This window comes from Salmo trutta, chromosome 1 (genome assembly GCF_901001165.1).
Source record: "Salmo trutta chromosome 1, fSalTru1.1, whole genome shotgun sequence".
In the NCBI taxonomy this organism is placed as follows: Eukaryota; Metazoa; Chordata; class Actinopteri; order Salmoniformes; family Salmonidae; genus Salmo; species Salmo trutta.
This window is the reverse complement of record NC_042957.1, coordinates 27,104,282-27,116,318: the sequence shown is the minus strand read 5'-3', so window position 1 is coordinate 27,116,318 and position 12,037 is coordinate 27,104,282. Positions and strand designations below refer to the sequence as shown.

The 12,037-nt window shown below is 41.1% G+C and overlaps 1 protein-coding gene across 2 annotated transcripts in view; it reads left to right on the top strand.

Annotated features, from left to right (window-relative positions):
• Nucleotides 1-12,037, top strand: part of LOC115192686 (vacuolar protein sorting-associated protein VTA1 homolog) — a 42,255-nt gene that overhangs the window by 3,677 nt on the left and 26,541 nt on the right. For both annotated transcript variants that reach the window (XM_029751461.1, XM_029751470.1), the window contains exon 2: nt 11,784-11,878. In XM_029751461.1, the coding sequence (XP_029607321.1) occupies nt 11,784-11,878 (95 nt within the window). The remainder of the gene's footprint in view (nt 1-11,783; nt 11,879-12,037) is intronic.

The following is a 12,037-nucleotide window of genomic DNA, read 5'->3' as shown; positions in this document are numbered from 1 at the left end:
TTGGGGAATGCTGCTTTTTAGTTAGCTTTGCGACAGTATCAAAAATAAATTTCAGATTGTTCTTATTTTCCTCAATTAAGTTGGAAAAATAGGATGATCGAGCAGCAGTGAGGGCTCTTCGATACTGCACGGTACTGTCTTTCCAAGCTAGTCGGAAGACTTCCAGTTTGGTGTGGCGCCATTTCCGTTCCAATTTTCTGGAAGCTTGCTTCAGAGCTCGTGTATTTTCTGTATACCAGGGAGCTAATTTCTTATGACAAATGTTTTTAGGTGTGCAACTGCATCTAGAGTGTTGCGCAAGGTTAAATTGAGTTCCTCAGTTAGGTGGTTAACTGATTTTTGCCCTCTGACGTCCTTGGGTAGGCAGAGGGAGTCTGGAAGGGCATCAAGGAATCTTTGGGTTGTCTGAGAATTTATAGCACGACTTTTGATGCTCCTTGGTTGGGGGTCTGAACAGATTATTTGTTGCGATTGCAAACATAATAAAATGGTGGTCCGGTAATCCAGGATTATGAGGAAAAACATTAAGATCCACAACATTTATTCCATGGGACAAAACTAGGTCCAGAGTATGACTGTGGCAGTGAGTAGGTCCGGAGACATGTTGGACAAAACCCACTGAGTCGATGATGGCTCCGAAACCCTTTTGGAGTGGGCCTGTGAACTTTTCCATGTGAATATTAAAGTCACCAAAAATTAGAATATTATCTGCTATGACTACAATGTCCGATAGGAATTCAGGGAACTCAGTGAGGAACGCTGTATATGGCCCAGGAGGCCTGTAAACAGTAGCTATAAAAAAGTGATTGAGTAGGCTGCATAGATTTCATGACTGGAAGCTCAAATTTTGTAAATTCAAATTTGCTATTGTAAATGTTAGCAACACCTCTGACCTTTGCGGGATATGGTCACTAGTTAAAGCCTCGCTCTATCGTAGCAGTAGGATCAAGCTACAACCCACCCAGTTCTTAACAGTCAATTGAGTTGTTTTGAATTTCGTCCGGGCAGCAGAAAAAAAATCACATTCTTGATCACGGAAATGATATAAAAGGACTGCTTTCATAAGCATCTGTGATCACATCATGACGTTACGTTGTACCCATTTGCATTGAATAGATGTTATTTTATATTCTCAAACCAACAGCAGTGCCTATATGATGTCCTTCCATACAGGCATGACATGCTGGAGTGGTGTTTCGATGCAAATGTTGTTGATCAGTAGACTAATATAAGTCCCAAATGGAAGGAAAACAGATTGTCATCTGCAGCACCATAGACTCCAAAACAAGCTCAATAACTCAATGTACACTTCTATTTAATATGCATTCACCTGTGTTGTGAGTAGGCCTATGCCCTTTTAATTTACCCAGTTTATCAAGAAATGTACCATAAAAAATAAATAAAACGTTATGTAGTTTGGTAAAAATGAAGTCAAATGTATTGTTTGATTTTAAAATTGATAAATGAATGCATACATGGCTGTGTCTGAGAAATGTCATCAATATTCAAATGTTTGATTTTGAATATCGGCCCTCACCCTCCTTGACTCCCAAAAATTGGTATCAGTATCGGCCCTAACAAATCTACGTTGGTCGTTTCTACCAGGTTACATATAGGGAACCATGTGTAAAATGGACTGTTGGAGAACGGTTCTCTCACTGATAGACTATACTGTGGCCTTGGTCCCTGCCTGGAAGCTGGAGCCTGATAGGCTCCCATTGAGAGGGGCTGCTGTCTTCCAATACAAGCTTTAACATGGCTTATTACAGAGATACAGTTGACTGACAATGGCTGCCTTTGGTTGAATGGGATGTGCAGAACATGCTGTGAGGTGGATTAGCCAAATATGCTTGGAAACATGTCTTTCCAGTTTGGGACCGCTGTGCTGTTTCACTGCCCGCCTGGGTCGTTTATTCAAATTGGAATGGCGGGTGTGTTGGTAGAATTGAAAGGAAATTAGTAAAGTAATTGGTGTCCTTTGGATGATGTCTGTCCTGTTTTTTTTTGTGTGTACTATTATGAATATTGATCTGCAAAAAAATAATGTTATGGCAGGGGGGATTGTCGGTTGATGGGGTTTAGACAAAGTATAGTTGTGGTAACTTAGTTTTTTTCTTAACTTTTCCAATTTTGTCTGATTTTATTTAGGCTTGTTTGGACTGAAGCAAAGATGGTTGAATGTCTATCAGCGTCAGAGTTCCTTGTTGCACGGCCAATGTGCGGCAGAGTGGACCATTAATTCAGCATGCCACTGGAGGTCAGCACCAACATGTCTCTGAATGACTCAACCATTGTCTTTGGGAGGTTGTAAAGCTGAGAGCCATAATCACTGACTTCTTCTCTCAAACTCATTCTGCCTTTTGTTTGGAAATGTTATGGTTGAGCAATCCTTCATTGTTCTGAATCTATACAGAACAAAAATAGAAATGCAACATGCAACAGTCTCAAAGATTTTACTGAGTTATAGTTCATAGAAGGAAATCAGTCAATTGAAATAAATTCATTAGGCTCTAATCTATGGATTTCACATGACTATGCCGGGGTGGTCCTCTGAATTTGTTTTCCCCACAAGGGGCATTATTGCAGACAGAAATACTCCTAAGCCCCCCCCCCCCCCCCCCCCCGATGATCCCGCAGGTGAAGAAGCCGGATGTGGAGGTCATTGGCTGGTGGTCTGCTGTTGTGAGGCCGGTTGAGTGAAATGCCACATTTTCAAAAAGAATGTTGTTATGATCTAGAAATTAACATTAAATGATCTGGCAACAACTCTGTTGGACATTCCTCCATGCAGCATGCCAATTGCACACTCCCTTTTATTGTCCCCAGCACAAGGTGCTGTTTAAACCGCTTCTTGATATGCCACAACTGTCAGGTGGATGGATTATCTTGGCAAAGGAGAATTGCTCACTAACAGGAATGTGAAGAAATTAGTGCACAAAATTTGAGATAAATAAGCTTTTTGTGCCTATTGAGAATTTCTGGGATCTTTTATTTCAGCTCATGAAAAATGGGACCAACACTTTACATGTTACGTTTATATTTTTGTTTAGTATAATTCAAAGCATCAAGACAGATGTAGCCCCCCACTTGATTGCAGAGTAGCCTATAGCCCAGGCTGTTCTTAGCCTGGCTAACGCGACCCATGTGATTTGGACGCACTGCTCTGGACAGGAGCCCGTTGTCAATTTAGTATTCGCACAGATATTGTGCAAGAGTTTCGATTTGTTCTCTGAACAGCAAATTCCTTGGGGGTTAAAACCTCTCTTTGTTTGGATTAGAAAATCTAACGGTTGTATTGTTAGGAGGCGGCACTCAGGGTCTGTGTGTGGCTGTCCATGTGGGTATTTGAGTGAGAAAGACGCAGAGGAGAACCAACCAGTAAAAAGCAAAGCCCCCTTCATTATAATCACATCATGTTGACAACATCAAGGAGCCTTTCCAGACTCTGAAATCAGGAGGATTCAAGTTAGGTGTCAGCCAGACTAGGCTATTTAGCTTCAAAGGTCCAATGTAAATCAAACTCACGAAGAAAATATCTACCGTTATTTGAACTAGACTGAATAGGATCCAATTGATTAGTCTACCTTTGAAGTAGTGTAACATTAGGATTATTTCATGATTTATGATTTTAAAGAAGCAATGATTTGTTTCCCTATAAATAAAGGGGAATGGAAACACTTTAGGAAGTAAATCTAAGCAAACGGGTGTATTCAATCCACTAATACTAAACATGTGCATGTAGCAGAAAAACATCTCTATATTTAGTATTTTGATCGTCGACAAGGTTTATTTGAGCTATGGTCAGCGCCATTTTAAATTGCCATAGTAACGATAGACGCCAGTTCATCACTGGCAGGAATCAGCAAATTGTCTGGTATAGAGTTTTCGAGTGCTCAGGAAGATGGCAACATCAAGTAGTAATTCAAACATGAACTGTATAGCAACAGGCTGTAGGAATTGGCTCCAAAAAAATCACTCAGTAAATGACAGCTCAGCTCGGGCTAGCAGGATCTGCAGCCAGCACTTCGCGGAGGATGAATTCATCGCAAAGGGAACTTTCGATGCAGCAACCGGGAGTTTACGAATGGAAAGGAGTCATAGGCGTACGTTGAGTCGCTCTGCTTGCCCCTCCCTTTTCAATTTCGAGGGTTGTGGTCTGTAGGGGTTACCGACCGACCATCATCAACATCGCTGACTTCAGAGTCACGCAAAAGCCGGCCCTGCATTAATAAAGACCATAATTGGTTAAAGAAAATTATGATAAATAAAAAAGTATACCAGTTAAATTTAAGGACCAAACAATTGACAGCAAGCCATTATAGATGGGAATATATTTTTGACGTACCTATTCCATGGCACATGGTTTATGAACAGATACGCAAAACGACGCCGGATTCAAAATTATTATACAAAATTCTTGCAACTAATAAAATGTTATTTATGTGGGGGATGCAACCTTCCCAGCTCTGCAGATTTTGCTGCGAAGAGTCAGAATCATTAGATAATTTGTTTTGGTACTGTCCAAATGTATCTTGTTTTTGGTCACAGGTCCAGGAATGCCTGAAGAATTACAATATTTGCCTGGAGCTAACCCTGCAGATAGCACGATTGGGCGATCTGAAAAGTAATCATCAATCGATCAATAATATAATAATACTTTTCGAAAAAATAAACAATGAGAACAGAAAGCTTCAGAACTTTTGTGAAACATCACAGCACAGTAAAAAATATATGGCAAATAGAAATCCAATATGGATGGTGTTAAGAGATAGATGGGAGGGGTTGAATGGAGCTGAAGGGTGGGACTAATAACAACTAATATCAACTAGATAACTAATGTAAAAAATACTGTGCCCGTAAAACATGTATATGTTAAGAACCTTTTTGATACAGCAAAGTTTGAAAGATATGGCAAATGGAAATCAAACCGGATGGACATCAGAAATTGATGGTTAAGGGTAGAGGAAGGACAGGAGTAAAAACTAACAAATTAGAACTGTTGTAAAATAGACTGTGTCCATAAATTGTATATAGTATGTATAAGCTGGAAATGCAGGCCTCTACGTGGGGGATGTGTGGTAGGGTTGCAGGGTAATAAAGGAAATATATCTACATATAAAAAAAAAAGGCTCAGATATATATGGTGGATTGGAGGTGATGCAGACAATTACATTGTAGTTTCCATCAATGTATCTGCGATATTAAACCCCCCCCCCCCCAAAAAAAAACCGTGCCAATATTGTCATTTACAGTTAGTTAGCTGGCGTTCTAAATCCTAGTGTTTCCATTCCCCTTTAACCACCATTATTTTACCCAAGTGCCCCTTTTCTTGACTGTGACACCTGTATCTTTCCTACTAGTGTATGCCCCTTGCACCATGGCACTGTACTACAATATTCATTTATGGAAAAGGCTCTCTTTAACATTGTTTTCCCTCCCGCTTCCTGGAGTTCATCCAGCCTTCGGATTGAAATGCAGCTACATAATAACATCCTTGTAGTGAGGAGAGAGAGTACGCAGGCTAGCATTCCAGAATACACAATTCTGTTCTCACTGCAGATGTCAGTGAAAATACTTGGTCACATCCAAACTGAGGTCTCGGCTCACACAGTTTTACATTAATTTTTTTATGTCTAACGTCAAGCTTGCGTAGGGGATGCATGCCAGGACAAGCATGTATTCTTCCCATTTATAACCGTTTAACAAGGATGCTAGTTACATTCTAATATTTCTGGAACCCGAAAGATTATTGACCTAATGTTATAGGCGGTTTTGTTGCTTCAAGATATATTGACAAGGATGTCTTAGTGTAGGCCTACATAGTGGGGTTTCAACTACCATCCTCCTGTTTCTGTGAAAGAACCGTTGTAGGGGAAAAATATTAAATGGCTGCTTGTAAGATTGGGAAGTATTCTTGAACATTCTCTTCGAAGACAACTGTCTACAGTAGAGGACACTGATCCCTGGAAAATTGGCCACATAGTGCATCACACAGGGATGATTTCTGTATTTTGACAGTTTAAATATCTTGACAACTTGATTGCTGACAAGCAAAACATTTTGTGACTATGTCAACAATGGACTAATGAAAAGAGTTATCCTTTAAGCTGCATTCAATATTTATATATAATCAAAGTAGGCTAGAGGACGAATGACTGCTGCTGACTGTCTATTTTTGTGTCACCTTTTTAAGTCAACATATCATTGGACACTGTAGTTTGTCGTTCTCCTTCATCTCAGTCTGGGCGAGAGATGATTTCCAAAAACTTGTGAGAGAATACTGTAACCACTCTGGCCGTCCATGTTGTTCCCTTACTCAACACACTCGCACAAAAAGTTCTGCCTATGGCAAAATCATTTTTTCCCCCTGAAGTACAGTTGAATTATGGTTTTTATTTTCATGGCCTTGTATTGTGAATGGTCTCAGTGTAGCATTGTTTCACGGGAGGAAAATTGGATGTTAAACTGTATGAGCGTAATGGCTTGACAAAGGATGAGATTGTGAGTTCGCACTGTGATGTGCTGTGACCAACATCATACGAGCAAATTGATCCCCATGGCTTTGGTTGTGGTTAGCTGTTTAGGAAATATCGACAGGCATACTTTGGCATAGTTTTGCGAGACCTTTTCATTCTCAGCTTGCCATTGTCTGTAGTTAAAGACAGGGATTTCTTTCCCCCTAAACTTTGAACAGTGTTCTCAATTATTAATATTCTCCTGTTTTTTGACATGCTTTGTTTTGATAGATGATAGAGGGTGAAGCCCATTAACAATACATGTAATTATGGTGAGCATATTAAATATTGTCTATCTAAACTGAACTGAATAGAATCAAATTGAATGCCTTCAGTAACCCTAAAGTAGTGACTGTGTATTATTATGTTCTGCTTCTGTCTCACAAGTTGGTGACCGTGTCCTTCCTGGGTTTTATGTTCAGTTGTCATTTGAATTGAGTCAGTGTTATCGTTGGAGAGATGGAGATAACCATTTAACAGGCCCAGTCTGGCATTTTGGTTCCAGCCCCAGGCTTTTCCTTGTTCATTTTTAATGCAGCCGCGTTCAACCGGCCATACACTATGATGGCATTCCAGGTGGGGTACTGCTGTCAGAAACTTGAGAAACAAAGAAATATATGTATTTTCTCACTCTTTTAGGCCGTGTAATATAGCTGCCTTGAATGCGGAATTTAGCCTAGATTGTCTAATTTATAATTGAAACAGACTTGAAGTGCATTCGGAAAGTATTCAGACCTCTTCACTTTTTCCACATTTTGTTACGTTACAGCCTTATTCTAAAATTGATCAAATATTTTCTTTCCCTCATCAATCTACACATAATACCCCATAATGACAAAGCAGAAACAGGTGTTTGCAAATGCATACATCTTTAAAAACCTGAAATATCACATTTGCCTAGTTAAATAAATAAAAAAAGTATTCAGACCTTTTACTCAGTATTTTGTTGAAGCACCTTTGGAAGCGATTACAGCATCTAGTCTCCTTGGGTAAGATGCTACACGCTTGGCACACCTGTATTTGGGGAGTTTCTCCCATTCTTCTCTGCAGATCCTCTCGAGCTCTGTCAGGTTGGATGTGGAGCGTCTCTGCACCGCTATTTTCAGGTCTTTCCAGAGATTTTCGATCGGGTTCATGTCCGGGCTCTGGCTGGGCCACTCAAGGACATTGAGATTTGTCCCCAAGCCATTCCTGCATTGTGGCTGTTTGCTTAGGGTCGTTGTCCTGTTGGAAGATGAACCTTCGCCCCAGTCTGAGGTCCTGAGCGCTCTGGAGCAAGTTTTCATCAAGGATCTCTCTGTACTTTGCTCCGTTCATCTGTCCCTCGATCCTGACCAGTCTTGCAGTCCCTACCCCTGAAAAACATCCCATCAGCATGCTTCATCCTAGGGATAGGGCCGGGTTTCCTCCAGACGTGATGCTTGGCATTCAGTCCAAAGTGTTCGTTTCATCAGACCACTTAATCTTGTTTCTCATGGTCTGAGAGTCCTTTAGGTGCCTTTTGGCAAACTCCTAGCGGGCTGTCATGTGCCTTTTACTGAGGAGTGGCTTCTGTCTGGCCACTCTACCATGATTGGTGGAGTGCTGCAGAGATGGTTGTCATTCTGGGAGGTTCTCCCATCTCCACAGAAGAACTCTGGAGCTCTGTCAGAGTGACCATCGGGTTCCTGGTCACCTCCCTGACTAAGGCCCCTCTCCCTTGATTGCTCAGTTTGGCTGGGCGGCCAGCTCTAGGAAGAGTCTTGGTGGTTCCAAACTTCTTCCATTTAAGAATGATGGCGACCACTGTGTTCTTGGGGACCTTCAATGCTGCAGATATTTTTTGGTACCCTTCCCCTAATCTGTGCCTCGACACAATCCTGTCTCGGTGCTCTACGGACAAATCCTTCGACCTCATGGCTTGATTTTTGCTGTGACATGTACTGTCAACTGTGGGACCTTTATATAGACAGGTGTCTGCCTTTCCAAATCATGTTCAATCAATTTAATTTACGACAGGTGGACTCCAAGTTGTATAAACATCTCAAGGATGATCAATGGAAACACGGTGCACCTGAGCTCAATTTCGAGTCTCATAAAAAAAAAAAGGGTCTGAATACTTATGTAAATAAGGTATTTCTGTTTTTTATTTTTAATAAACTGTTTTCGTTTTGTCCTTTTTGGGTATTGTGGGTAGATTGATGAGGAAAAATGTATTTAATCAATTTTAGAACAAGGCTGTAACGTAACAAAATGTGGAAAAAGTGAAGGTCTGTATACTTTCCAATGCACTGTAAGCTATCTGTTACTTCCTCACTGCCTCATACCTATCACTGTTCATCTGGACAAGAATGATTACTGAATTCCTTGGTCTGTAAACATTGACATTTACAGTAAAACATTTAATTTTGCCCACTCATAGGCTTCATACTGAGAGCAGCCTTGTATCAAAGACAGGTGCCTTTATTTAAATTAACCCACTGTATTTTTGCCTTACTTAGAGCACTCCCAGCTGGGCATATTTGCTTTTTTCTTTTCTGCTGGGAATCACTGTGTTTTACAATGTACTGACTGGAAATGTGACTTTTGCTGATTTAGTCTAACTGAATATTTTATTTGACTAAAAGGCCTATTGATGTGCTGCTGAAATGGAAGCTGATGTTGGCTTGCCTACGTTCTGGCCTCTTCAGCTCACAGGCAGGTCTATAGAAGCCTGTTGCATTTGAGGCAAAGACAGTTGGCCAGGTAGTTGTCAAAACTTATAGGTCAGAATGACAAGTGCATCACTGGTCTTACTGAAGAGCTCAATAAAATACAGTACTTTACATTGTCATTTTGGTAACAAACATTAGCTGAAATATTGTGCTTGCTCATGGTTTGGTGTAGCCTATTCTATGATCCCCTGCTTAGCAAATTGCATGGTCACTCTTTGAAGAATGGCAGACCCTTGTTCCTTGGCTAGACAGGGTATATGCTACAAGCTGTTCTAGTGGCACACCTTTTAATTTCCTTTGGGACAGCAGCATCCATCAACCTGTGTTCATTTAAATTGCAAATGTGTGGGTGGTGAAAGGTGTTATCTTCATTAGAGAGGAGGACACCTACATGGGTTCTGGGTAAGCAGAGTCCATTTGCCTGCCTTACTTTGTCTAGCTAATGACTTTGAACTACAGCTGGAGCGATTTGTTGTTCTCTCCCGGTTGGAGACGGCACATTATTAAGGCTCTGACTGAAGTCCTTCAGGGACTCAGAGCCTCACACCTCAGGCTCTAGACTACACGTTCAAAACAGTCCGTATTCTGCTTTTTCTTCTACCCTTTCCTGGTTATACTCGTTTTCTCACTGGCTTCTTCCAAGTATTGTTTTGTATTATTGTTCTACAGCCTGCATATGTAGGATCTTAATTTGACCAATTTCTGCAACCGGTTCATCAAATTAAGATCCAACACCTGTAGTCATAGGTGTCACTTCCCACATCTTCATTCATGTATCACGTGTGAATAGAACTGTCAATTTGGTTGTTCCTGAATTTGCAGTAGCTCATTTTGTAAATTCAGGACCTCAATCTGCAGTAGATTTAATTGGAATTTAATTGGGGTTTATGGTAGGGCCAGCCTTGGTACGAATGATGATGTTAGGCAACATGCTCTAACGGGACTGATAATGATATTGTAGTGAAGTAGCATTAACGTTAGTTAAAACGTGCATTATAGTCGAGTCATACCAGTTATTTATGCTTACTAAATATTGGTGGGTCGAGTTGTCCGTCATCATCATAGGGGTTAAGGAGAGGGTCAGAATGCTGGGGAATCATCTTGCATATCTTCTGGGGGAGAGGATCAATTCCCTTGGATGGATGTCTCCCTCCGGTCTGAAATAACCCCCACCCTCTCCTCTGCCACATCCTTTTTGGCTTTTAAGTTTTTCCAGCACGTCTTCATCTGATTTGTGTCCCTCTTCTCTTTAATCTGTCAATCCATTAAATATTTCGCATAAAAGACCCAGGTGTTTTCCCTCTGTTTTACAGTCATGTTGTCTGTCTTTTTATCCTCCAGTATGTTATTTGCTTTATTATTTTTTATGGAATATTAAAACATACAATCTACTTGCAGTGAAGCCATTTACGCTCAACATTTACATTACATTCAGTCATCTAACAGACTCCCATCCAGAGCGACCCACAGGACCAACCAGGGTCAACGCCCTGCCCAAGGGCAAGTGGGCAGATCTCTCACAAGGTCAAAAATGGGGACCCGAACCAGGGACCCGAACCAGCGACCTATCGGCCACCGGTCCAAGCTCCCAACCGCCAGGCCACCAACTCTCCAAGATCCCCCCCCCACAGTTCCCTGAGAGCTGCCCTTCAACCATCCGAGCCCCCCCACACACACACACACGTCTCCCACCAAGTCAAAAAAAGAGGACCTGAACTTAGACAGTTCTTTGTTGGTTGGAAACTGCAGCACTCGAAACAGCTGTAAGCCCAGAGTTGTTGGACTTGGCAGTGACGACTCAAACATTCAGTGTGCGTCCAAAAGTTGCACACAGCGAAGACGTTAAGGCTCATGGGACTATCCTTCACCAGATGTCTGGGTGTGCGCATGTTTTAAATCTCTGAAAACTAGAGAAGGGCGCTAATGGTCCAGAGCCTGGATGCATACAATTGAAGCATGCAAGGATCTGGCAACATGGAGGAGAGGGTGGACGGACAGTGTGTTTTTAAATACATGAGAGCCAAGACTGTGTATCCAGGCTGTTATGTGCTCAGTGGTACAATGCTAAGGAGACAACCGCAATAATGCTAATATTTACACAGCCTCTTTCACAGACTTGCACTGTTGAGAGGATGAATAATTTCACCCAAAGTGAGTGGCATAACTAACAGAAGAATGTGAAAACAATCAAGTAAGGCTCAAGTTTTAAGAAACTAGTAAGGCCTATTTCTAGAGGTTCTCAGACTGCATGCTGGACAAATTATTAGGGTACTTTTAATTTGAAAGACCTCATCGTGAACGCAAAAACACATTTTGGATTTCTTTCCTCCACATAACATACAGAACAATGTACCCAGTCCACTTTTGCTCTTACTATATCAACTTGGTGTTTTAATCTTAAAACATCTACGATAACCAAAAATCTCAAATGAAATACTTGACAGATGATCAGATCTGGGAACCAGAGGGTGTTGACATTTTGATATTGTAGAAACATTTTCAGTGAAACATGAAGCATCACCAGTGACGCATTGCTCTGAGATTAAATAGTGATACCTGTTTCCTTCTCTGTCAGGTCGGCTTTATGCCATGCAGACGGGAATGAAACTGGACAGCAAAACCCCAGAATGTCGGAAGTTTCTTGTGAAACTGATGGACCAGTTAGAAACGGTAAGATATCAGCTAGCCTACAATTTGCAATGTTTAAACAGGTTTGCTCACAGTAGAACAAGTCTATCTACTATTGTCCCATTGTATTCACATTATTATTTGTTGATTTAATAGATTTTTGGTCAGATATCATAATGCACTAAACACTAGAATGTGAGG